General features: G+C 45.7%; 2 protein-coding genes across 4 annotated transcripts in view; one reads left to right on the forward strand and one right to left on the reverse strand.

The window, feature by feature from the left end:
• The window catches only part of SYTL4 (synaptotagmin like 4), a 60,368-nt gene extending 47,624 nt beyond the window's left edge, over positions 1 to 12,744 (forward strand). For both annotated transcript variants that reach the window (XM_002720353.5, XM_070066353.1), the window contains exons 10-17: positions 139 to 234; positions 1,369 to 1,547; positions 1,832 to 1,934; positions 2,416 to 2,577; positions 6,139 to 6,247; positions 8,083 to 8,182; positions 8,937 to 9,145; positions 11,111 to 12,744. In XM_002720353.5, coding sequence (XP_002720399.1) covers positions 139 to 234; positions 1,369 to 1,547; positions 1,832 to 1,934; positions 2,416 to 2,577; positions 6,139 to 6,247; positions 8,083 to 8,182; positions 8,937 to 9,145; positions 11,111 to 11,259 — 1,107 coding nt within the window. In that variant the 3' untranslated portion in view covers positions 11,260 to 12,744. The remainder of the gene's footprint in view (positions 1 to 138; positions 235 to 1,368; positions 1,548 to 1,831; positions 1,935 to 2,415; positions 2,578 to 6,138; positions 6,248 to 8,082; positions 8,183 to 8,936; positions 9,146 to 11,110) is intronic.
• A 765-nt stretch (positions 12,745 to 13,509) lies between these two features.
• The window catches only part of SRPX2 (sushi repeat containing protein X-linked 2), a 28,156-nt gene continuing 16,479 nt past the window's right edge, over positions 13,510 to 25,186 (reverse strand). For both annotated transcript variants that reach the window (XM_008273146.4, XM_002720389.5), the window contains exons 6-12: positions 24,558 to 24,734; positions 24,120 to 24,246; positions 23,827 to 23,948; positions 22,484 to 22,663; positions 22,011 to 22,144; positions 18,449 to 18,570; positions 13,510 to 17,376 (exon numbers count right to left, since the gene is read on the reverse strand). In XM_008273146.4, the coding sequence (XP_008271368.1) occupies positions 17,196 to 17,376; positions 18,449 to 18,570; positions 22,011 to 22,144; positions 22,484 to 22,663; positions 23,827 to 23,948; positions 24,120 to 24,246; positions 24,558 to 24,734 (1,043 nt within the window). In that variant the 3' untranslated portion in view covers positions 13,510 to 17,195. The remainder of the gene's footprint in view (positions 17,377 to 18,448; positions 18,571 to 22,010; positions 22,145 to 22,483; positions 22,664 to 23,826; positions 23,949 to 24,119; positions 24,247 to 24,557; positions 24,735 to 25,186) is intronic.

A 25,186-nucleotide genomic window follows, 5' to 3' on the forward strand; every position in this document is an offset into this window, starting at 1 on the left:
TATATAAAAAGGATATGTGCATACATGTACACGTGACACCTCAGAGCTTTGCAATAATTATGTTTCCCACTAGAGGAGAGCCATTAGTCTTTGAACTTTTTAACAGTTTTTATTGATTCTGAATCTATATTATTCCAGGAAGAGGAAGAAGAAGAAGAGGAAGACATCGACCACCTGGTGAAGTTGCATCGCCAGAAACTAGCCCGGAGCAGCATGCAAAGTGGCTCCTCCATGGTAAGTTTCTTTAGTTCTGTGATTATAGACATGGCGAGGCAAGAGGAAGCAAAGAAGCGCCTCTCTAGAGCAGACTCAATACTTGGGGACAGCATGCCAGTCACCCTTCTCAGGTAAGCCAGAGGCATTTGCTTCTTCTACCCTCACTTTAGAAACCTCAGTGCTCAGTGTATATCGAAGTAACTTCCTAGGCCACTGTCCTCGAGATTGTTACATTAGGTAACTGGGGCTAGCGACAGTTGTCATTGCAGCTTTGTGGATTTGTGGACAGTAAGAATAATTTCTCCACTTTAGAGGGACCCTGGCCATGACGTGAGCAAGATCAGGTTTCTTCATCATAGCCAGCTTCAAATTCTCCTATTAAAGGGAACTGAGTACCACTAGCTCTGGCAGAGTTAATTAGCATCCAGGTAGGGTGGAGGTCAATAACACCAGGGAAGCTCATGAAGTTAAAGGGACATTTTCTTCCCTTGTTCCTGACTCTGTTTCCCCTAGGTATCAATCTGCATACTTAGGACATTAGTCAGGCTCACATACTGATCATTACCAGTGAGGAAAGTGCCTCTGCACCACTGGTGGTGTTTTCTCTCCACCCTACCCCCAGTTATAGCCCAATCTCTTTTTGCTGTAGGTCTTGATAGAGATCAGGTGACTAAAGAAATGTACAGATAAGAAAGATACATTGTCTTAACTAGTAACTAACCCCTTCTTGCCAACATTCTAGCATCAAAGGGGGGCTCCAAAAGGTACATGGAAAATTTGCGTTACCTTTTCATTTCATTTTTCCACAAATTTTTTGGAGGCCTCTGATAGAAAATATAGCAACAATGGACTTAGCTGCACCTTACCTCTCCTCCTTGCCCACCTTCTGCGGTAGGTGAAAATGAACAATAAAATGTGTACAAACAGGGGGAAATGAGAAGCTAAGAGTCTTGATGAGCTGTGAGTTGATTTATGAACCCGGGCAATTGTGAGTGTCTTGCTGGCTCTGTCTTATCCTTTGGGTCAAGGACTGTTGGCAGTGCTGGCTCAGTGCAGGGGTTTCCCAAGTGTTTGCTTTGTTCAGTGACTCTGGCTTTCTGCTGAGGGAAGATGCAAGCAATGCCCGGATGTTTGTGGGTGCTTTCTCTTCAGAGTACGATCGGCAGCATGATGAGCATCTATAGTGAAGCTGGTGATTTCGGGAACGTCTTTGTGACTGGCAAGATTGCCTTTTCCCTGAAGTATGAGCAACACACACAGACTCTGGTCATCCACGTGAAGGAGTGCCACCAGCTGGCCTTTGCTGATGAAGCCAAGAAGCGCTCTAACCCGTGAGTGCTTCCGGAGCCTGACCGGGGCTCTGGGACGAGACCAGACCCTGGCATCTGTCTGGGTGCTCTGGAGCAAGCTTATCACTTCCTGGGCGCACAGGGAGGTGTGATGCAGGAGGGGAGCCAGGATTGGGAAACAGCAAGAATGGCATGTCTCAGAGGGCTTGATGCGGCACTTTTGACATGGCATTTCATCATGGTACATTTTTAGGGAAAGCAAAGGGAAGTGAAGAATGGGCTGGAGACAGGACAGCGAATGACTCAGTGCCCTCTTTGGTTTCTAGATATGTGAAGACTTACCTTCTGCCTGACAAGTCCCGCCAAGGCAAAAGGAAAACCAGCATCAAGCGGGACACCGTCAATCCACTCTATGATGAACTCCTCCGGGTAAGTATGGAGACGCCGAGGGCAGGAGAACTCACTCTGTCTTGCCCCTGAGCTGGAGCTATTCCTCTGCACCCTGGCCAGTTGACATGGCTTGCAGCAGATCGCGTCTGTGTCTGAGGATTGGTCTGGGCACCTGATCACATCCTGACCTCCCCGAGAAGAACGAAGGTGATCTCTCAAATATCCTTGTGAAGCTGGACAGTCACGTGGCCAAAAGTCTCTTCTTAAAAAGTCATGTGGGATACGGAGTCTCCTTGGCAGTTCTTTTGGGATGTCCCAGTGTTTTCTCACTTACTTAAGGAAAAAAATAATTAAATTTCTAGGTCCTCTCATGGTAAGTTTCTGCAAAATGAGGTTCATTGAAGCTTTGAGTGAGGAGAGTCAAAGTGCTTAGAACTCTGGGTTGGTTAGGATTTGGAATCAGCATTTCTGTGAATTGCCACTAACTAATCATCCCCGGCTTCCACTTTTCCCTTCACAGTATGAGATCCCAGAGTCTCTCCTGGCCCAGAGGACTTTGCAGTTCTCGGTTTGGCATCACGGTCGTTTTGGCAGAAACACTTTCCTTGGAGAGGCAGAGGTCCAGATGGATTCCTGGAAGCTCGATAAGAGACTGGATCATTGCCTCCCTTTACACGGAAAGGTAGTCAGCTTTTTAACAATTCCTTCCGCAGGGCGATCAGAGGTAGAATTATCTGCAGCGACCTCTGCTGGTCAGTGTTGTTAGCAGCTTTGTATGTAGTCTTATGTGGAGTTCTAGCGCACCCTGCTGGCACTTCTGAGTTTGACATCAATTTTAGAGGCACTTGGTGTGTTAAGCGTGAATGCTCTCTTCCGCATAAGCCGGGCAAAGTGTGAAGCCTTGGTTTGCATTGAAAAGTCTTTAATATGTGTGTCAAGCTTTGCCTCCTAACCTTTCATAGCCTGAGTGTTTCCTAACGTCCTAACTTGCATCTCTTTTCCAAGTTAACCCTCTGGGTGTATCCTAATCTGTGCCTGTTTTCCAAGCTAACTTTCTTGCTGAGGAAGTGGGAAGTAAAGCAGTTCATGAAACTCCATTGCTGTGTTCCTCGTTACACGGGCGAGAGAAATTTACTCTGGAGATGGCATCTCAGGTGAGAGTGCAGCAGTGCGGCATGACCGTGCCTGGCATCTGAGTGCAGGCCTGCACTGAATCCTGGTTCTGGCCCTTGTCCGCTAGGTGAGTCACCTAACTCATGAAGTAGCTTAGGAAAGTCACCCAAAGCTCTAGGAGCCTCAGCTTCTTGTTTAAAGATGGACAAACAATAAAACAATAATGTGCCTCTTTTTCAGGATTATATACAAAGTACCAGTCAGAGCCTGGCACATAGGGAGCGTTCAACAATCCTGGTTAAGTTGAAATTGCTAAAACAGGACTCAGCAACTTCTTGATCATCAGAACTATGCAATGACAAAGTTCCTCTTTAAAATTGTTTTATATTAGCATCTTAAATGTTTAAGATAATCCATGATGCATAGAATATTTTTGGAAAGTTATGAAAGAAATTAGTATTGATGGCTGCCTCTAGGGAGGGAGACTGAAACAGAAGGGGGCTTTCGGCTGCTTTATATGCCCCTTTTGAACGTTTGAACTTTTTGCAATGTTAAGAAAATTAAGCATTAGAGGACATACATGCATGTGGTTCAGAACTAAACCAATAGAAAGTGTTTTTTAAAAGAGGAAGTAGATTTCATTCCCCAGAAATAACCATTGTAAACAGCTGGTTGGATATCATTCTAGAAATCTTGTATCAAGCAGCACAGATATACATCTACACATTATACACACACACACACACACACACAAACACACTTTTGCACAAATGGGCTCACGTGAACCTCGTTGTTTCTCTTGATTATGGTAATTTTACAATTTATCATGGGCATCCTTAGGCCACTGCTTACAGATCTATCATTTTCTTTTCTCATAGCCTTCTGCCATGTCCCTGGATGCTAACTTACTTACCACTCCATCACTAATGGGCATTTAATTGTTCACATGTTTACTTTCTCTTAAAACCATGCTCTAGTATATCTTGGGCTTCTATAACTGTCAGAGGGATTCCTGGTGGTGGAATTGCTGAGTCAAAAGAAACGCATAACTCATAATTTGATAGCTGTTGCCCTCCAAAAATAATGACAATGGCAAATTTGTCCCCTTTAAATACTAATAAGAGCAGGAAAGCAATTATTAGAACCTAGAATTTTTCAAGCATCTGACATAGAAGTCATCCTCTTGGGTCTACTCGTGATATGATTGTACTGGACATGTCACAAGCTACTGCCAATTAAAATGTCTTACATAAAGAGAAGCATCTGCATTAAAATGGGGTATTTATTCTTTGCAAAGAATTTTAAGCCAGAATTGAAATGTGTTGCTGAAACAAATATGCCAGTGTCTAACTAATGCTAAACTCCATTTTTTTTAAAAATCTACTGAAGTTCATAACCTAGAAATTAATAAATTGCATGGACTTTCATAAATGACAAAATTCTACTCTCATATTAAATATTTTATCTGAAAGCATTCTACATTTGTTCTTTCTGGTTTTTCTTACTTGTCTCTAGAAATCCATTTGCTCCCTTTGGTTTTCACTTAGTAGCATCCACCTCTTGCTTCTTCTGCGTCTGTCCCCTGTACTAAACTTTGTGTTGTCTGGGGATGTGCTACCTGACCCAGACCTATGGGGATTATGCCTGTCTAATGTCAGTGTGTTCAGAGTAAGGACCAAGGTTACAGGACCCTAGTGAACACAGGCATGTAAACGGGCACCTCTAGTCTACCCCAGCCCAAGCTCTGGATACCAAATCATAAAGAACAGAGTCAAACCAGAAAGACCCAATAGAGTGAAGCAATTCTACCACTCAAAGCAAAAGATGGTGGGCCACGCACTGCTCATCCCAGATACCGATTCAACTACTCTTATGCTCATTATGTTAATATCTGTGGAGTGTCTACTGTGTGCTCATATTTTGCTACGTGTTCAACGTACTAGGATGAACAAAAATAGACTTGATTCTTATCCTCCTGGCACTTAGATTCTGGTGGTAGAGACAGACACTACTCAAACATAATGTGAGTAACTGTAAAATTGAGAATTGTGCCATATTCAAATCCTTGTAAGAGTTCCATCTAGCCCTCAAATCTTTGCAAGCCGTTTCAACAAACATACTTTCTATCTTTAGAAACAACACTAGTGATATGTGCCATTCTCATTTTAAAAGACACTGTAGCTGCCGTTATTACAGAGGAAGAAGGGAAAGCCCTTTAATCCCTAGTCTTTTCTCCTCCCTAGTGGAAACAAGTGTTAACTTTGCATCCTTCTAGGGTTTTCTACGCAGTGTAATACTCTGGCTAAAAGCATGTACTCTGCCTGCATTTGAATCCTGTATCTTCCAGTTACTAATTGTGTGATCTTGGGAAAGTTACTTAATGTCTCTGTTCCTCTGTTTCATAGCTTGTAAGACAGGGATAATAATACCTGTCTCATAAGGAGTATCTTGAGGATTAAACAAAACAATGTATTTAATGTACTTAAAACAATACTTGGCACATAGTAAGTGCTGCATAGAAGTGGTCATGATACCACTTACTATTTACATATATATATATTCACATAGACAAATATGAATATATTTTAACGTGAGATATTTTCTCTGCACATTGCTTTGTTGGCTTAACAGAATGTCTTAGACATCTTTCCATGTCAGCATGGACAGATTCCCTGCATTCTCATTGATGACTGCCTGCCACATGCCATAGGAAGATATTGAAATCACTTCCTATATTGATTGATATTTAGGCTGTTTCCACTTTCTGGCTATTACTAACAACCCTGGCAGCAAGATTCTTTGTCATGGTGTCAATCCTTTGTGAGTTGTGTGGCAAGCTTGCTGGAAGACCTTTGAGTGTTTGCAGTCTACTAACTGTGTCCCCACGGTGCCATAGTAGTGGGGATTGCGGAAGGCTCTTGGTTGTTGCCACTACTAGGCTCCTCCTGGAGACTGCCTTGAAAACCTGTGGCAGCCATGGCCTGAGGACCCTGGGTTGTATTCATAAGGAGCTAGGAGCCTCTTTTGCTGAGAAGCTGTTCTTGGGGGATACTGTTTAGGACGCCCTCAGGGAATGATCCCAACTGCCTGAGCAGCCTGGCTTGACGTGATGGGTTTCCCTGTGTTTCAGGTCAGTGCTGAGTCCCTGACTGGCTTGCCATCACACAAAGGCGAGTTGGTGGTTTCATTGAAATACATCCCAGCCTCCAAACTCCCTGTTGGAGGTGACCGGAAAAAGAGTGAGTTTTCTCTGGGGCCCTGGCTTTAGCCCTTAGTCTTCTGCACAGGATCTGTGCGAGGCTGCTGCTGGCTCTGGGTTGCACAGGTAGAGAGCCCAGATTGGGATGCTCCCTGGGTCAGGGAAGACTCTGTTACTAAGGAAGCCTTTTCTGTACTTTTCAATCAAAAGGGAGCACCTTAGGGTTGACATTCCTTTTTTCTAAATACTATTAACCTGACATGGTCTCAGTCCATCTATGGCAGGCTATGATGAGGACAGAAGAGAACAGAAACATTGGGGCTGCGAAGGGCAGTTAGCAGGAGTGGTCAAATCAAGTTTGAGGAGTAGGAAACCGAAGGCTGAGGGAGAATAATTCAGCATGCCAGGCACTGTGCTAGTGACTATGGATATGTAGGTGATGCACGGGAGGAAGATGTGATATTTGACCTCCTTTGAGGAATGAATTAAACCAAAACAGTCATGTGCTAAAGGGACACAGGTCCAGGAGTCATGAATTCTGTCTGGTTACATTTGGGAGCGCTAGGAGAAGGTAATGTTGAAACTGGACACTAGGACTTTAATAGGCAAAAAGGAAGAGGATGTGGAGAGAGGAGTATTTCCAGAAGACAGGATTGCACATGCCAAGGTTTTAACAGGCATGGGAAATGTGAGGTTATATGTGAGGGTGGGGGAGTGACCCCTTATTTCAGTGGACTGCAGTGTTGGTACACATGTGTGGCAGGGGGCTGGAATAGGGGCTTAACTGAATAGAGCCTGGCCACAGTGGTAAGGAGTTTAGCTTGATCCATCAGCCGTGGGAAGGCAAAGTTCTTCCAAAACAGATCTTCAGCCAGGTCTAATCGAGAAGATTTGGGGCATCAGTGAAATCCCCAAGGAGGGTGTGTTGAATATTTAGAGAAGTGATAGAACCATGGGGAAAAGCAACAGTGAAGGATAAAGAGGGAAAGAAGTGGCAGTGAAAGAGAGGGACACCAGGCGAGAGAAATGCCAGGAGAGCTTCGGAAAAAAGGCAAAGGAGGGCATGGGCCAGGCCAGCTGAGGACTGAGCAGACTCGCCTCACTGGCATTGCACTGTATTTTCAGTGCATTAGTTGAGGCAGCAACCAGATTTCACTAGAAACTAGACTGAGTGAACCAGGCAAAGCAGTAGAGCCAGTGAGTGTGGATTTCTTTTTCAGGGTAGTTGATGGTGAACGAAAGGAGACAGACACATCAAGAATAACCTGAAGGAGAGAGAAGCTTGAAGGGAGATATTCTTTTCAAAGGATGTTTTCTTTCTTCCTTCCTTCCTTCCTTCCTTCCTTCCTTCCTTCCTTCCTTCCTTTCTTTCTTTCTTTCTTTTTGAAAGAACCAGTGAGATTAGCACATATGTAGACTGAGAAACAAATCTTACAAATGGGAGGTGAGGGTCGAAGTTGGTGCTACCTGATGAGTCCTGTGAAGTGAGGACTGGAGCAAGAACTCAAGTGGAGGAGTTCCCTTTTTAATCATTCAACAAGTATCAGGAACTTTATTTCTCTAAGCCTCAGTTTCTTCATCTATCAAATGAGGACAAAAATAGTGTATATCTCGGAGGGTTGTTTTGAGAATGAAATGCTTAAGGTAGTCTCTGGCGCATAGCCCATTCCCATTTGCAGTTACTATTTATTGCTGTTGTAGTGGGATTAACTGAGCACCTATGGCTTACAGTCAGGTACTGGGCTAGGTACTGAGGATACAGGTGAAGTCTGCCTCAGGTTGTTACAGAGCAAGAGAAGGGAGTGCTGCATAGCTAGAGCTTAGGACAAATCCAGAGTGTAGCAGCTCACTTGCTATGGCTGACGTCCCTTACAGGTAAAGGTGGGGAAGGGGGAGAGCTCCAGGTGTGGATCAAAGAAGCCAAGAACCTGACGGCTGCCAAATCAGGAGGGACTTCAGACAGCTTTGTCAAGGGGTGAGTCCCTGGACCAGTGCCAAACTAACTAACCAGTTCCAGGACGTGAGAGCCAAGGGAGGAACCCAATTTAACCCTTCCCTGTGGATGCTGTCCTTATGTGTCCTCCCAAGCTCCAGCTTTGTTTGCCTTGTTCCTGAAATTCCATAATGGTAACACCTCCACCACCACTTGTGTACTGGTCTGAGCCCAGGTTGGACTGGGCTGTAGCATTGCTATGCAAAGAGTAGGAAGGTACTCAGATATAGTCTGGCTGTTCTCCCACCCCTGCTCTGAAGTAGTCCTGGATGAAAACCCATGGCCCCTGACTGTGTGGATTTGGGAACTCGGGGCTTTGTTTCCTGTGATTTTTAAGCAATGCTTGCTATCCCCAGATTATAGATCACCCAAGGATGGACATTCGTTACCAACACTTGTTTGGCTGAGCCTACAGATGCTGCCGTTGGTTTTATTTAAAGAGAACCTTACCAAGTAGCAGTGGGACCACATATTTAAAACCTAGTTTTGGTGGAGCACAGATAGCAACTTCGCTAATATATTCATTTCCTCTCCAGGTAACAGGAATTGGATCAGGTGCATGATCTAGTGGAGGTAGTAGGACGTCTGCTTCAGCAGATTCAGAGGAGGGCTGTGTGTACTAGGTTCTGGGTGTTGATGTACCTTGCTGGGCCAGGCCTGTGGTCAAAAAAAGGGGACTTTAGACAGATGTTGCTGGCTTTGAGTAGGCTGCTGACTACTCCCCACCCTCTGCCAGATACCTCCTGCCCATGAGGACCAAGGCCAGTAAGCGTAAAACTCCCGTGGTGAAGAAGACCCTGAATCCCCACTACAACCATACATTTGTCTACAATGGTGTGAGGCTGGAAGATCTACAACACATGTGCCTGGAACTGACTGTGTGGGACCGGGAAGCCCTGGCCAGCAATGACTTCCTGGGAGGGGTCAGACTGGGTGTTGGCACTGGTGAGAGCCTCTCCCCCATCCTCACTTGTTTCAAAGGCCTCTTGCCTATTTCAATCCCAGTACCTCCCTTTCCCCCCTCCTCCCCCCCACCCTCGGTGCTCCTGCACACACAAAACTCCTCTATGACAACAGTTACCTTCTTTCTTTTCAGTTAACATCCAGCAAACACTTACTGAGTGCCTACTATGTGCCAGGCCGAGGGGAAGGCTGAACTTACACACTGTTATGTGTATAGATAAATGTGACCTTGATTGCAAGGAATGCCATACTCTTCCCACCTGTAACTCTACAAGCCTGCTTAGTATCTGTACCTGTAATTTCCACCTCATGTCTTGTTAAAATGGGACGAGTCTTTGCTAGTGAAGGCCAAGCTCTCTCCGAGTATCTGGACCACCCCACCACCCCAGCCCACTGACCTCACCTGTGTAATCTCCATCTGTCCTGGGTGATCCGTTTCATCCTCCTTCTCTGGAAGAGGTGAATACAGGTGTGCCCTAGTATTTCCACTCTTACTGAACAACCACCACCACAACAAAAAACTCCCTTCACTACCCTGCTGCCCTCTCTTCTTAAAACAAATGGCCTCTATTTTCTTCTCTCTCCTTTAGTTCTCAACCCATCGGGATCTGGCTTCTGTGCCACCACTCTGCAGAGCAGTTGGTCATGCCACAATATGATTTTCATCTTCCTGGAATTTGCAGCACTGTTGAACCCTGCACACCACTCCCCTTTTCTTGAAATACTTAGCTTCTAACGACATTATGCTTTTTGATTTCAAGTCACTACTTCACTCCTCAGTTTTCTCTATAGGTTCCTCATTCTCTATTCAGACTCTAAATGTTTTGGTCCCTCTCAGAGCTTGGTCTTGGACCTCTTTATTTCTCTCTCCACAGTCTGCATTCTCATGGCCTTAACTACCACTTGTATATTGACAACTCACACAATTAACGCACAGTGCCCGGAGTTATATTTGTACACAGGTAAGCCTGGGCCCCCTGCTTAAAACCCTGCAGTGGCTTCCTACTGTATGTGAAAAACAACCTGAAGTTTGTACTAGGCCTGCAGGCCCCTATCTTGTCTGAAAGCTCCCTTCTTTCTGAGTCATCTGAAATCTCTCTAACGTGTGCTCATCAGGCTCCAATCACGGCGACTTTCTTTCCACTATCCTAATTTACCCAGCTCATCCACACTTCAGAATCTTTGCGATTATTGTTGCTGCTGCCTGCAAACGCTGGCTCCTTCCCATCTTCAGGTCTTATCTCAAATACCTCCTTCTCAGTCCACCTGGCTACGCCATCTTCCGTGGGTCCTAATCCAGGCACTACCAGTCACCTGCTTATTTACTTTATACTGTGAATCACACTATCCCAAATGCTCTTGCTGGTTTGCTCGTATGTTTTTTGTCTTCCCTGGTCAAATGTAAGCTGCCTGAGGACAGGGGCTTTTTTCTTCTGCTTTCTTAACCATGGCGTCTCCAGAGCTGAGAAGAGTACCTGGCATAGAGTAGATGCTCAAGAAATGTTTGCTGAGTGAATGAATGCACAAAAGAACAGGAATGAGGCCACCTCCCGTGCTAACTTTTGGCCTGGATCATACAGCTAGGGAAAAGGGTGTTCAGTGGCTGTGCTTTGTTGTGTTTCTGTTATCTCAAGTTGCAATAACAGAAGGGTAGGAGCCCTGACATGAGGGGCAGACATGAGAGCTCTGTCACAGTCCCAGAATAAGAAGTCTTTGGTGACTATGTACCATTTGGAGCCCCATTTTAGAAACCTGGAGTCACTGATGGGTTCTCAAGGGCAACAATCTGTGCGGGATCGACCGGGAGCACTTCCCAGACTTCTGTCCCCATCAGCCCATCTCCATAGCACACTGTCTGTTATGGGGTGGCCTTGCTGTGTAACCCATCCTGCCTGGTGGGCTGAGGATTGGAGCCCCTGTTCAGCCTCCTCTGGTGTTTCTCCTCAGGGATCAGTAATGGGGAAGTGGTGGACTGGATGGACTCGACTGGGGAAGAAGTGAGCCTGTGGCAGAAGATGCGCCAGTACCCAGGGTCGTGGGCGGAAGGGACTCTGCAGCTCCGTTCCTCGATGGCCAAGCAGAAGCTGTGTTTATGAGTCCTTGCCCTCCTCTGCAGGTGCAGCCCTGGCCAGGGCAAGTCAGAGGAAGTGAAGAAACCAAGAGTGAAAAGTTATAATTTAATGTGTGTGTGTGTGTCGTGTGTGTGTGTGTGTGTGTGTATAGAAACGTGTTTTTGCGAATCTCACTGTGCTAGCTAGAGTGATGTAGATGTGCTCCTCTTTTTAAAGCAGGCACAAGAGTAAGGGTCTCTTTGAAAAGTTTTTATTTGTGCATAATCTAGTATGTTTTCAAGAGTCCATTCTTGCTTATATCTTTATGAGGTTTAATTAACTTAAAAAATCTTTTTAAACAACCTTTTTAATCTTCTGTCTAGCTGTCCTTGTCCCTACATGCCCTGGGAGTCCTGGCTATCTTTGGGCATTAGTATCATTCTGTAGGTTAAGCTGTGCCTGATCTGAGGCCAAGGCTCTAGAAAGCAGAGTGGGGTTACTAAAGACAGGGGAGTGTGGAAGACAGGGGAGTAGGTCTTCTTCTTCCTCTCCAAGATATGCTTTTAACTCATTTATACCCTGACAAATTTCTCAATGTCCACTTTTAACTTTTCCCCTGTTTCTAAGCAGTGTCTGCCTTGTTTGCATCTAATGGTTTTCTTTGAAATACTAAGAAAATTCCCCAGCTCTTTCCAGTTCTATCCCCTTTTCCTAGACCTGGGGTGGGGGGAACCCTTAGAATGGAGCTGCTTTAGAAAACCACTTTAATGAGTCGATGGCCTTTTGACTGAGTCATGAACATGCCCAGTGAGAGCTTCTAGATGATCCCAGAGGACTCCAGTGACCTGAGAGTGTCACAGCCCATACCAAATTCTTAGCACTTTTTAACACTGATGCAGCAGCAGTTGTTGGAGACATCTTCTCTCTCATGTAACACAGCCTTCTTCATGTTTGTGTCTGGGTGTTTGACTCACAAAACATGGTCTACCTACCACTGTGTCTGCCTGAAGAGTCAAATACTGTCTAAACGTTCTCCAGGCTGGGGACTGTTGGTGCTCCAAGAGAATGTAGACAGAGAATTCTCTCCTTTCTGCAGACTTCTTACCTGAAGTGGTTTCCCTTCTCAATGTTGCTGTTTCCTAAACTTGACCGCCATGTATGGGTGTGTTGAGGCTTTTCCAAGAAGGGTCTGGTGAGCTGTTTCATTTTTTGGTCTTCACTGTCCCAACCTGACCTTTTGGTTCTTAGGAGTGTATCTGCAGTAAGTTGTGTGTGGGAGGAGTCTGTACCAGAAAAGAATCCCTTTCCATTCAGTCTACAGCTAGCTGACTCTCTGAAAAGGCTACAGGAGTGAGGGTGGCTCCAGGGGTTTCTGTTGTATGTGGGAACTGAATGAAGGAATGATTTGTTTGGTGTGGGGTGATATTGTAATGGAAGGCATAACTTGGGATCCTGGGCTGTAACTTGCTCCTTTGTTTCCCACCCCCTGACATGTATGTGTGCTTCAATAAAGCTTTCTCACTTATCAAATGTTTGCATTTGGTAGTTCTATAGATGCTTTTGTCTCTGATGTCCTGACTTACTGCTGTTGGTTTTTCACATGGCTTGAAGGGTAAGCACCAGAGTGAAAAATGCCCTTTCCCTAACCCTCCTGTGCTACTTTGAAGAAAATTGACCTTTCCCCAGATTGCTGCCTCATATTTCCACTGAGCTCTGATCCCCTTACCCTTTGTGTTTGGTATCTAAGGAGAGCAACGAGAACCCATCTGAAAAGTGGCATTGCTTTGCTCTCCTTCAGGGGAGAGAGTCCTACAGGGAACTCTTCCTGTAGCTTCATAGACACCCCTGTGCTGGAGGAAGGGGAGGGAGGTTCACGCAGGAAGTGAGGGAAGATATTCCATGCTGTAAGTGATTCTTTTTGGATCCTTCAGTGTTTTTTGCAGGTGATGACTTTTTCCTTCACACCTACTTCCATTATTTAGTTTTGAGAGAGAAGTAACACAGATGCAGAGTAACCCATACCAGAAATAAAGCCCTGGTTTGTAGGTAGAACCCAAGCAATTCTTGGCCTCTTATGCAAAAGGGTATTACTACATATTGAATGCCTTGTGTGTACAAGGCTGTATGTAGATCTTCTTTAATTTCTCCAAGCACGTTGTGAAATAGGAAATCTTCACTGTCACGTAACAGAGTCGGGATTTGAATCAAGGTCAGACCCTATCATGCCATGCCACCTCCTGTGAGAATGACATGTGTGTTAAGTGTGAAAAATCAAAGGAAGGGATGACTCATCTCTTCCAAAATATCTTAAGGAAATAAGTTTAATTTACAAAGCACAACAATCAGAATGCTTTGGACATTACATAGCCAGCTTAGTAACTTTATATCTTGGGTGTTTGTGTTCGAGGTAGCAGGGGCAGGGGCGGGCCGTGGAGGAGAGAGAGAGAGGGAAAAGGAGGGAAGGGAGGAGAGAAAAGAATAGAGTGAGGACTGGGTGGGGGAGAAGTGAGAACAGAGAAAGGGGAGCGGGAGTAAAGGGTTGAGAGCAGGCTAGCCCGTTTGGGTTTGGCTGTGGCCCTGATTCTGCTACTGTCTCTTTCCCCTACTTAATGGAGTTGGGGTCTCTTCAGTCATAGTCTACAAGACTACAAAAGAAGTTAGAGTGAAACTTCACCTGAAGAAAGTAACACTGACTTGCCTTGACTGCTCAAAATGAAACAAAAGCTCTACAATTCTTTTAAGCTAGAGGAGCAATTACAAAGAAGACTTCACAAGTTCATGGAGGGGCCAGGCACTCAGCCTAATGGCTAAGAAACCTGCATCCCATGATGGAATGCCCTGGTTCGATGCCTTGCTGCGGCTCCTGGTAACAGCTTCCTGTTAATGCAGATGTTGGCATGCAGCAGATGGCTCAAGTAATTGGGTGCAGGCATTTGGGGAACCAACCATGGGAGCTCTAGCTCTATATATCTCTCTGCCTCTCAAATAAAAAAAAATTAAACACCCATGGAAAAATGGAATTTAAAAATGAGTTTATTCTGGTGCAAAAAATTTGAAATCCCAGCATACAAGCAGTCTCCAAAACCTTCATGAAAAGTGTATTAGAAAAAAACTTTCCTAGATTTTAAAGTTGTTTTTTTGCAACAAAATGATCTTGTATTCTCATTTCCCACAAATCTTTTGAAATGTCTTTGGATAGGCAAGAGTCGGGCCCAGGTGGGAACTCTGTTCAGGAGGTAGTGGGCCTCCTCTGAGTTACTGTTCGGTCCTTTGACCTGCTTAGCATGTCCTGGCTTGTCACTGGAAGTGTTAAATGATAAGGACAAGGAAGGACATTCATCTTGCCCAGTGCAATGTGCAGTCATTGCCTTTGGGACCACAGACCTTGTCTGACCATAGATTTCCCACAGGAACTCATTTCTTTTTGCCTTCTGCCTCTAACTTGCTTCCTGCCTCTCATAGCTCCTGTATTTCCTCGTTACATTCCACTCAGCAACTGCCTTTTTATTTTGCATTGTAAAAATGAGACTCTCACTAAAACCCCAGAGGAAATGGCTATTCTCTGACTCATGGCTGAACCCGTATGTTCTAGGCTCGTGATTTATGTCCCACCACTTTGCTTTTATTGTTTTTTATTTTGTTTCTGCTCCTTTTTAAAAAAGATTTATTTATTTATTTGAAAGGCAGAGTTACAAAGCTAAAGGGATTGATAGAGATCTTCCATCTTCTGGCTCACTCCCCAACTGGCTACAGTAGCCAGGGCCAGATGAGGCCGAAGCCAGGAGTTTCATTTGGGTCTCCCATGTGGGTTCAGGGGCCCAAGAAGTTGGGCCATCTTTCACTGCTTTCCCAGGCATGTTGGCAGGGAGCTGGATCAGAAACAGAGCAGCCACGAATTGAACTGGTATCCATGTGGGATGCCAGTATCGCAGGTGACAGCCTAACCACTCTGTTTTCAAGAGCCAATTTCTTTGGGTTGAGAGCCTTGCATTTCCCCCATTCCTCTGGGGCCCACTCTAAGCCTTACATCTGAGTAGGATTAGGGAAGATGGACTCTTTCTCCTTTTATCTGTCTTTAAATGGAAAGTAGGAAAAGAAATAGAGGCAGGATGGCATCATGGCTGAGAACACTGCTCTGGAGCCAGGCTGCCAGTGTTGAAATCCTGGCCCTGCCACTTACTAGCAGTCCAATCTTGGGCAAACTGCCTAACTTTTCTGAGCTTCAGTTCCCTCCTCTGTAAAGGGCTAATAACAGACTTTAATCAATGCAGTATGAAGAATGATACCTGGTACACAGTGAGTGCTCCAGCATTCTTATCTCTGCGTACCTAAACAACCTGCCTGCTTCTTACCTTTAGTTTTCTTTTTTTTTAAGATTTATTTATTTATATGACAGGCAGAGTGAGAGAGAGAGAAAAGGGAAGAGAGTGAAAGTGAGCTTCTATCTGCTGGTCCTCTCCCTAAGTGGCTGTAACTGCCAGAGCTGGCCCAAGGCCAGATCCAGGAGCCAGGAGTTTCATCCAAGTCTGTGATGTGGGTGAAGGGTCCCAATAACTTGGGCCATCTTCTGCTGCTTTCCCAGCTACAATATCAGGGAGCTGGATTGGAAGTAGAGGAGCTAGGATTCAAAGCAGTACTCCAATATGGGATGCCAGTGTTGCAGGAGGTGGCTTAACCCGCTGTGCCACAATGTGAGATCCCCCCTCTAGTTTTCTACTGATGACTCCCTGCATAAAGCTAAAGGAGAAAGGCTTCTGAGTCTTATCTATGACTCTGGGTCCCATGAGTATATAAACTACACTGCTCAGTGGCAAGGGGTGGGACTGCAAGTCAGGGTAGGCATGTGTGTTTTGACAAGGCCCTACCTCAAATTCCTTTTCATTCCTGGTTCACAGGGTTTGACTTTGTGCTGCTGCAACTCTCACCTGTTCTGTGCTCATCTCTTAAAAGTGGTTATCTGGGGTGGGTGTTTAGCTTAGCTGTTAAGACACCTGTGTCCCATATAGGAGTGCCTGTGTTCAACCACCCACATGGGAGACCTGGATTGAGTTCCCAGCACCTACTTTGGCCTGGCCCATCCTCAGCTGCTGCAGGCATTTGGGGTGTGAACTAGTGGAAGAGAGCTCTTATTCTTTCTCTCTTTCTCTTTCCCTCTCTCCCTCCAGCTCTTCTTAAATAAATAAAAATATTAAGTGGATATCTTATGAAGTCAGTACACAAGGCTGAGTCTGTGTTTTCTCTTACTTTCCCTACTACCTGCAGTAGTGCTTTTGAGATTTCCTATATCACAGAAGGTGGGGGCTCCTCTGAGGAAGGGATAGCATCGTCAGCCTTTTGCTGTGGGAATTAGAAATCTCAGTAAGAAGAGGTTCTTGTCCATGAGCAGCTGGAGGGGCCAGCAGAGAGCATCCCGAGTCAATGGTTCATAGAACATTTTTAGCCCAATGCCCTAGAAAAGGAAATGACAAGCAAGTTCAAGAATGTTTTGTAGCTGCCTGCTCCCCAAGCCATGATGTAGTTATTCTGTTGCTGTGAGGAAAATCCAGCTACACTTGCCTAAAGTGTCTTCCTTGTCTGTTGAGATGGTGCTGCCCTCTGCTGTCACCTTCGAGTAGAAGACCCATTTAAAACAGTGAATGAATTTAGGATTTACTATGTCAAAGACTTTGGAGAGCTGGGAAGAGACCCAGGTTAAAAAAGAAACATCTTCTACTTCAATCCACTTCTCAGGGCCTGTCCTTAGTCCCTACCTAGCTTCTTATGCTCCTCTATTGCTACCTGAAGCAGAGACTTACTTAGGGAAACTATTACACAACCCTGAAAAGGGTGCCTGGAAATGTTGCAGGATCGATGAACCTCAGCCACCTCAGAGTCCTATCCCTAGAACTGTGAGAAACAACCATGTCCTCATTTCATTAGGCCCCCATCTTAGTTAACCAGGGAAGCTTGTCCCTTCAGCTCCACCATGCCCTGGCTCAAGTTCACTCGCACACATCCCTTTGCTCCCGGCGCTGGGTCAGCTCCTGGTTGCTCAGCAGGTAGTCATCAATGAATGTGAAGATTTCCTCAGGGGTGACAGGTTCCATGTAGCGTTCCCTGTCCATACCCTGCTTGTCAATCAACACCATGTTGAAGTAGGAACGAGTGAGGTGCTGAAATTGCCTAGAGAGAACATCCAGGAAGATGTGAGACCTTAGCTAGGTATCCATCCCACTGTCTCCATTACTCTGTGGCCTCTCCCAGCTCCATCGATGGGCTGATTCCTCTCCCACCCCACTCCTGTCTCCATATCCTCCATTACCTGTCTCACAAGCCCTGTTGCTTTCTTCCACTCAGCCTCTAGTCTTGCTGTCCTCATGCATTAAGCTCTGCTAAGCCACCTCATCCCAACTGGGGCAGCCGTGTGATTACCAGGCTGTGCACTGGTTGCAGGCCCTTGTAAGCGGGTCTACTGTGCATGGCTCCATAGGCTGTGTGGAGTGACTCCAGGGATACCTAGCACAGGCCCTGTGAAGTGTATGCACATCATGCATGGCAGCCCTGGGGTTGAGAACTACCGCTTGGCTAACTTCTTCTGTACCTGCAAGTCTGCAGGCTCCTAACTCTGATGGTTTCCTAGTCTCTCCCCTAACATGAACTGAGTCTTTCTGCCCCCACTGAGACTGGATCCTTCTATAGGCAAGTAATGTTTCTAGAACAGAGAGCAGTGATCTCTGTATTGGCCATAAGTATTTGTGGAAGCATTAGAAGGGTGATAAGGGATAGATAATGAGAAAACTCAACTCAACTACCCCCTGTCCCTTACATGGCCTTCTCCTTTCTCAGATGCTGGTATGTATGTTAGGTTTCAGTGCCTAGAGATGGCTTTTGCTCCTTTGGATACTGAAGGCAAAGAGATGAGGCCATGAGGCAACAGGATCAGAGACTTATCTGAGTCAAGTTGAGGTCTGCCTCAGTCCTAGCTTTGCCTCAGGGTCAGTTTTTATAAAGGTGCCTTTATAAAAACATATTCCTGAGATGGTCTGGGGTGGGGCCTAGTAATCTATATTTTAAGCTTCCATTTGATTCCAGAATTAAAAAACACACTGGTCTTACCTAATGCATCCATAAAGGTTCAAACACAAGTGCACCCAAGAGAGTTTTGTCTGCCAATTCTCCCACACCACCCTGTTGCCAGCATCCCACCTAGGGTTTCTACCCACCCCTGCCTGCAGCCTCCCATCCCAGCCTGGACCTGAGCTCCTCGATGATGTTGGCTGACAGCTGTTGCTCCCGGATGCGCCCCACCTCCTGAGGTGGCTGCCCCACCAGCTCGATGATGGTCACGTGCCTCAAGTCCAGTCCACAGGTGGATTGCTGGGAGGGGAGAGAACATTTTGTGTAACAGGCCTTTGCTTTCAAATTGTAGGCTACTTGGCTGATTCCTCCTGGGACCACATGAGACAGTGAAGGAAAGGAGGGGCTTCCCCTGAAAGCCCTTGGGGTCCACAACAATCATTTTCCTTTGTCACTCCTAAAGTACTTATTCCCAAAGTGTTTTCTTTGTTCTACCAAAGTGGATGGAATTGGTGACATGATGTAGGGTAGAAAAGAGAAGTAAAATGACTCAATTGCAGAAACATAATCATTGCTTAACTTTGCATAGGGTTTGAACTGCATTGCCTTTTAATAAATGGCTCTTGTAATATAATTGTTGCTATTGTTTTGTAAAAATATTTGTTTGAGAGACAGAGAGAGAACTTATCTATAATTCACTCCTCAGATGCTGGCAACAGCCAGGAGTTGGGAACTCGGTCCAGGTCTCCCACATGGGCGGCAGGAACCCAATTACTTGAACCATCAGTACTGCCTCCCAGGATCTATGTTAGAAGAAGCTGGATTCAGGAGGCAGAGGCAAGTGTTGAACCCAGGTACTCAGATGTAGGACACAGGCATCCTCACCTGTGTCTTGACCATTACGCTAAACACCTACCCCATGGTACTTGTTTATTGGGCACACATTTCTAACACTTGGGAAAAATCCTCATAACATGCTCCTAACAAGCCAGGTGGTACCATTCTAAAGAGGAGAAAAGTAACTTGCTCAGATTTGCAGGAAAATAAGAACTGAACTGAGGACTGATTCTACCTGCCAAAATGTATGTGCTTACCACCAGGCTATATTGCCAGGGCCCTCTCTCAGTCTCTAGGATTTGTCCAAAATAAATAGCCCAGTGTTCTTTTCATTACCCCTTGTTGCCATCCTCACCCTGGCAGCACACCCTGGAACTCTATGTTGGCTCTTTGTCTTGCCTTGTCCTGAAAGGTTGCCTATTACACACTGAGGTTTAAGGAGGCATTTAACACTCCCTGGTACCCCATGCCCGTTTCATCTTTGGGCTCCTCTAATCCTGCCACTAGCAGGTACCTGTTCTTATGTCCTGTTCCAACTGAGCTGTTTGCCTTTCTCTGCCTGTTTTGGATCCCTAGAGGGTTGAGATCCTCTTTGGTCTAGACCTGCAGGTTCATCCTTTCAGTAAAACTGGTTCCATCATGGGCCTTCAAGTGTCACCTTGGCAACTTCTCAGATTCAACCTTCCAAACCCCCTAAGTAGGAGTGGGTGTTTGTATAGTAGTTAAGACATCAGTGTCCCACATCAGAGGGTTTGGGTTGGATTATTGGCTCTGGCACCTGACTCCAGCTTCCTGCTGATGCAGATCCTGGGAGGCAGCAGTAATGGCTCCAGTATTTGGGATCCCATCACCCATGTGGGAGCTGTGGATTGTATTGGTGGTCTGCTTGGACCAGCCTCAGCCATTGTGGGCATTTGGGAAGAGAACCAATGGATTGTAGCTCTTTGTCTCTCTATGCCTCTCAAATAAATAAACTTTTTTTTTTAAAAAAGATGTATTTGTTTATTTGCAAGTCAGAATTACACAGAGAGAGGAGAGGTGGAGAGAGAGAGAGAGAGAGGTCTTCCATCCGATGGTTCACTCCCCAATTGGCCCTAGTGGCCGGAGCTACGCCGATACAAAGCCAGGAGCCAGGAGCTTCCTCTGGGTCTCCCACGTGGGTGCAGGGGCCCAAGCACCTGGGCCATCTTCTACTGCTTTCCCAGGCCACATTAGGGATCTGGACTGGAAGTGGAGCAGCTGGGTCTCAAACCGGCACCCATATGGGATGCCGGCGCTTCAGGCCAGGGCATTAACCCATTGTGCCACTGTGCTGGCCCCATAAATAAACTTTTTAAAAAGATGAAATTTACAGTAAACACTCATAAAAAATGAACCTCCTAATTGGCTTCTTCTCTTCCCTTGTTTGAGGCTCCTCAGAGCTGCTTCTCTTAGTCTTGGCAGCACACCCTAAATTCTCTTCTGCAACCCAGTATATTCTTTGTATAAGTCCCCACAATGATATCTGTTCGGTCTTATCTCCCTCTCCCACTAGTGGCTTTGGCGAGGTATCTTTTAGTATGTTAGCCATTGTCATGCAACTCCTTCATTTTACATTGAGGTGTCACAATACTTTCCCTTCTCTTCAACTATTGTGGTTAAAGAGCACAGGTCCTGCAGACAGACTGCCTGGGTTTGATCCCAGCTCTACCACTCACTAGCTAGTGACCTTGAGCAAATAGTCTCTCTGTGCCTCAGTTTGCTTACCTATTAACTAGGTATCATAATAGTACCTACCTCATAAGGGTTGTTGTGAGAATTCGATGAGTATATGCGAAGCAGTAAACATATAAATGTTAGTGCTATTATTCCTCGAAAACATATAGCTAACTCCCAGCATTTGCATTTGATTAAGCTGTCTTCCAAGTCTCTCCAGAATGCTTTGCCACACTCTTCTCCCATCCTTCACCCAGCTCCCTGCAAGTCACAGCTACCATTCCAATGCTATCATTGCCATTTCAGTACAAATGTAACAGTGTTTAACAATGTACAAAGGGGTGAACATTTAGCCTAGTGGCTAAGAGACCAAATAGGGGGAGCTGACATTGTGAAGCAGCAGTGTAAGCCACTGCTTGGGACACCCGCATTCCATATTGGGGTGCTGGTTTGAGTCGCAGCTGCTCTACTTCTGATCCAGCTTCCTGCTGGTGAGCCTAGGAAGGCAGCAAATGGCGGCCCAAGTGCTTGGGTCCCTGCTCCCCTTGTGGGAGAATGTGATGGAGTTCTGGGTTCCTGGCTTCAGCCTGGCCCTGCTCTGGCTGTTGCAGGCACTTGGGGAATAAACTAGTGGATGTAGGATCGATCTCTCTCTCTCTCTCTCTCCCTCCCTCCCTCCCCCTCCTTCCCTGTCATTTTGCTTCAAATAAATAAAATCTTTTTTTTTTTTCAAAGCACCAGTTAGGATGTTTGTATCCCACATCAGAATGCCTGGGTTCAATGCCCAGCTCTGACTCCTGACTCCAGCTTCCTACCCATGAAGACCTTGAGAGGTAGGGGTAATGGCTCAAGTAACGAAGTTCCCTCCACTCATTTGGCAGTTTCTGGTTCCAGGTTTCACTTCAGCCCAGCCCTGGCCATTATAGGCGTTTGAGGAGTGAACCAATGGATGGGAGCTCCCTCTGTATTTCTGTCTCTATCTTTCTCTGTCTTTCAGATAAATCAATTTTTTTTAATTTTAAAAATATTTAAAAACCAATGTGCTAAATGCTAAGCTGATCAAATATTACCCACAAAATGTGAAAAAGTAGGGTTTGTGCTGTGGCAACAACTCTCTTTTAAAAAAGTTTATTTATTCTAAGCAACTCTTTGATTTGGAAAAGGTGATGGGGTAAAGGCATAAGCTCTCATTAGGGGAGCGGTCTCACCTGAAGCATGGCGATTTGCATTTTATAATATCGATTGGAGGGGTCAGGAGCTGAGATGATGAGGAGTCGCCGTTTCTCATAGAACTGATCCAGCAGGCCAGCAGCTGAGTTGACGTTGACATTAATTTTCATGGCTAAGGCAGAAGCAGGTGGCCAGTCAGAGTATGGCTGCCCTTCTGCTGCACCCCAGCTTGGATGACTGAACATCCTCAGAGTTCCAGTCTTTCACATGGTTTCTCCATTCCCTGGGAGGGACATTCTGAAAGAACACTTAGGGATTTTAAACCCTTCTTCTTGGTGTAATGCATGCTGGGGAGAGAACCTTGGCCCTAAAAACAGACACATCTCAGAACCCTCCAGTTTTATATCAAACACATTGCCATTGGACCCATGATCCTAGAGGGGGCCCTCAAAAGCACCACTCCCCCATCGTAAGCATATATCTACTCTCTCCATTCCCTGCCTTCACTCACGAGTACAGATAGGCGGTGATCCTGACCACTGGCGACTGGACTGGCAGACTCGGGATGGAGTGCCCTGGCGCTCATAACCACCATCACAGTGGTATTCACAGGTGGCACCATAGTTGTCCCCTGCGGAGGTGCAGCTGAGGTAGCCATGCTGTGGTGGTTTCAGAATTGGGCATCGTCTCACTGTCAGGGAGGAATTCGAGGGGTGGGTTATTGTATCACTTTTTAGGAAGGAAGGAAGGGATAAAAGGGGCCCTAACTGGGCTTTCTAGACCAGGAGGCAGGATGATCAAAGTTAATGGCTTTCCTATGTTTCTTATTTTTTTAAAGATTTATTTATTTATTTGAAAGGTAGAGTTAGAGAAAGGAGAGATAGAGAGACACAGAGAGAGAGATTGATCTTCCATCTGCTGGTTCAATCCCCCAAATGGCTACAACAACTGGGGCAGGGCCAGGCTGAAGCCAGGAGCTTCATCCTGGTCTCCCACATGAGTAGCAGGGGCCCAAGCACTTGAGCCATTTTCTGCTACTTTCCCGGCCATTAGCAGGGAGCTGAATCGGAGGTGAAGCAGCTGGGAACAAACCAGTGCCCATATGGGATACTGGTGCTGCAGGCCACGGCTTAACGTGCTGCACCACAGCACCAGCCCCTCTATGTTTCTAATAGCCAGGAGCTAGAATTTTCCTTTCTAAAGGAATTAACTATGAAATACAGACAAAAAGTTCACAAAATCTGGACGTGCAGACGAATGGACATGTTGCCACATCACAAGACAATCAATCCGTAAAAGAAAATATGGCCATCTATTTCCAGACTTAATGGACACCCTGTGTACAGGTGACCACCTTGCAATTGGTTCTCTAGATGGGGTAATAGGTTTCTCCCCTTTATATATTTCTTTATTTTTTAAATGTTCAACAATAAGCATGAATCATTTTACAATGAGAAAAGCAAAACAAAACAGCACAACACAAAGCAAAGAGTAAGAATCAGACAGCCAACACCAATTTCAGCAGCAGTGAATGGTGAATGCCTTGAGAATGAAGCTTGATTGGATTTGATCATTTTAAAAGTCAAGAGAAGAAACAGAGTTTCTTTGTGAATTTTATCTAGTTTTAGGAGCATGAGGAGGTATTTTTGGGGAGTCAAGGTTTCTAAAACATGTATGTGTGCATATAATGTAGGCTTCCTGAATGAGCCTGTTGGCTGAACTTGTCTTTTCCCTCTCCAGGGGTAAATGAAGTATGTCTGTTTAAGGCATAGAGAGGAAAAGATTGTGGTGGGACTTGTAGAAGGTCAGGGTAGAACAGGAACAAGGAACAATGTGGGAAGAATTCTTTCTGACCTTGTACTTTCACAATGAACTTGCAGCTGGCCCGGTTGTAGGCTTGGTCATAGGCAGTGTAACGAATCACATGCTCTCCTTCAGGAAAGTGAGAGCCAGGTTCAGGGCCCCGAAGTGTTACCCTGCATGGGACAGGGTGAAAGAGCTAGTGAGGAAAGAGACTCTTAAAATTGAGATCGGAGGCACATCACCACTGTAGCCTCTGCCTCTGCCTGTGCCGCTTCAGTGTGAGCAGCCTGAAGGAGTGGAGAAGCTGCTGGGAAGCATAGGGGACATGTGTAACCCAAGCTCACCTGGTGATGGTACCATCAGCAGAATCTTTCACCAAAGGTGGGTCCCAGTATACTCGAGCAGTCAGTTTCTCCGGCTCTGCCATCTTCTCACGTGAATGGGGACAGCGAATCTTGGGGGGATCTATGTCTGTGGAGGTCAAAAATCAAGTGCTGACTCATTGTTTCGCTGCCTTCGCTGGAGAGAACCCATCCAAGCTATATATACACCACTGAAGAGGTTACAAACAAAAGGTACTCAAGGAAATGGGAAGGAAACCCGAACTGGGGGCAAGGGCCAGGGGTGGGGGTGGGGAAAACCATTTCATTAAGCATTCACCCAGGGTGCCACCTTCCTGACAAATAGGAATGGCTTCTGTAGTGGGAATTCCATATCTTTTAGGGGCTCTAATGCTAGCATGACTCTTTGCAGCAGGACAACAGGGAGCATCTAGCATTTACCTACACATACAGGCTGGCCTCCACTCCAGCGCCCATCTTCCATGCAGATTCGGCTGCGGTCACCTTCCAGGTGGTAGCCACTGGAACAGCTGTAGTCACAGCGGGAGTCAAGAAGCACCCCATTTGTGCAGGTGTAGGTGCCACTAGTGATGAATGGCAATGTGTGGCATCTTATTTCTAAGAGAGAACCAAGTGGCAAGCTCAGTGGCCTGTGGGACTACCTGGAGGCAATGCCTGGGAATCTAGTATGGGGACAACCATATCAAAAACAGCAGAAAATAGAGAAACTATTCCCAAACTGCCCTCACATTTTTGTGCCTAACTGCCTCCCCCGTCCCCTAATTTTCTCTTTCTCTTCATACTATAAAGTACATCAGCACCTTCTGTGGTGAGATGGCCTGACAGAAGTGAATTGCTTATCAAAATGTGTAGACATCAGAATCAGACTCAAGTTCATATCCCAGACTCACCTCTTACTGAGGCTCAGTGTTTTCATACATGACATGTGAATACCTCATAGAATTGTGCAGATTAAGAGAATGCCTATTAATTTATAGGTTCATTTAGGGCCTCAGCAGCTATTAGTTTCCATTTCTTGTTCCTCCAATGCTAGATGCCCTTGAGCAATT

The sequence above is a fragment of the Oryctolagus cuniculus genome, chromosome X (assembly GCF_964237555.1).
Source record: "Oryctolagus cuniculus chromosome X, mOryCun1.1, whole genome shotgun sequence".
NCBI classification, from domain to species: domain Eukaryota; kingdom Metazoa; phylum Chordata; class Mammalia; order Lagomorpha; family Leporidae; genus Oryctolagus; species Oryctolagus cuniculus.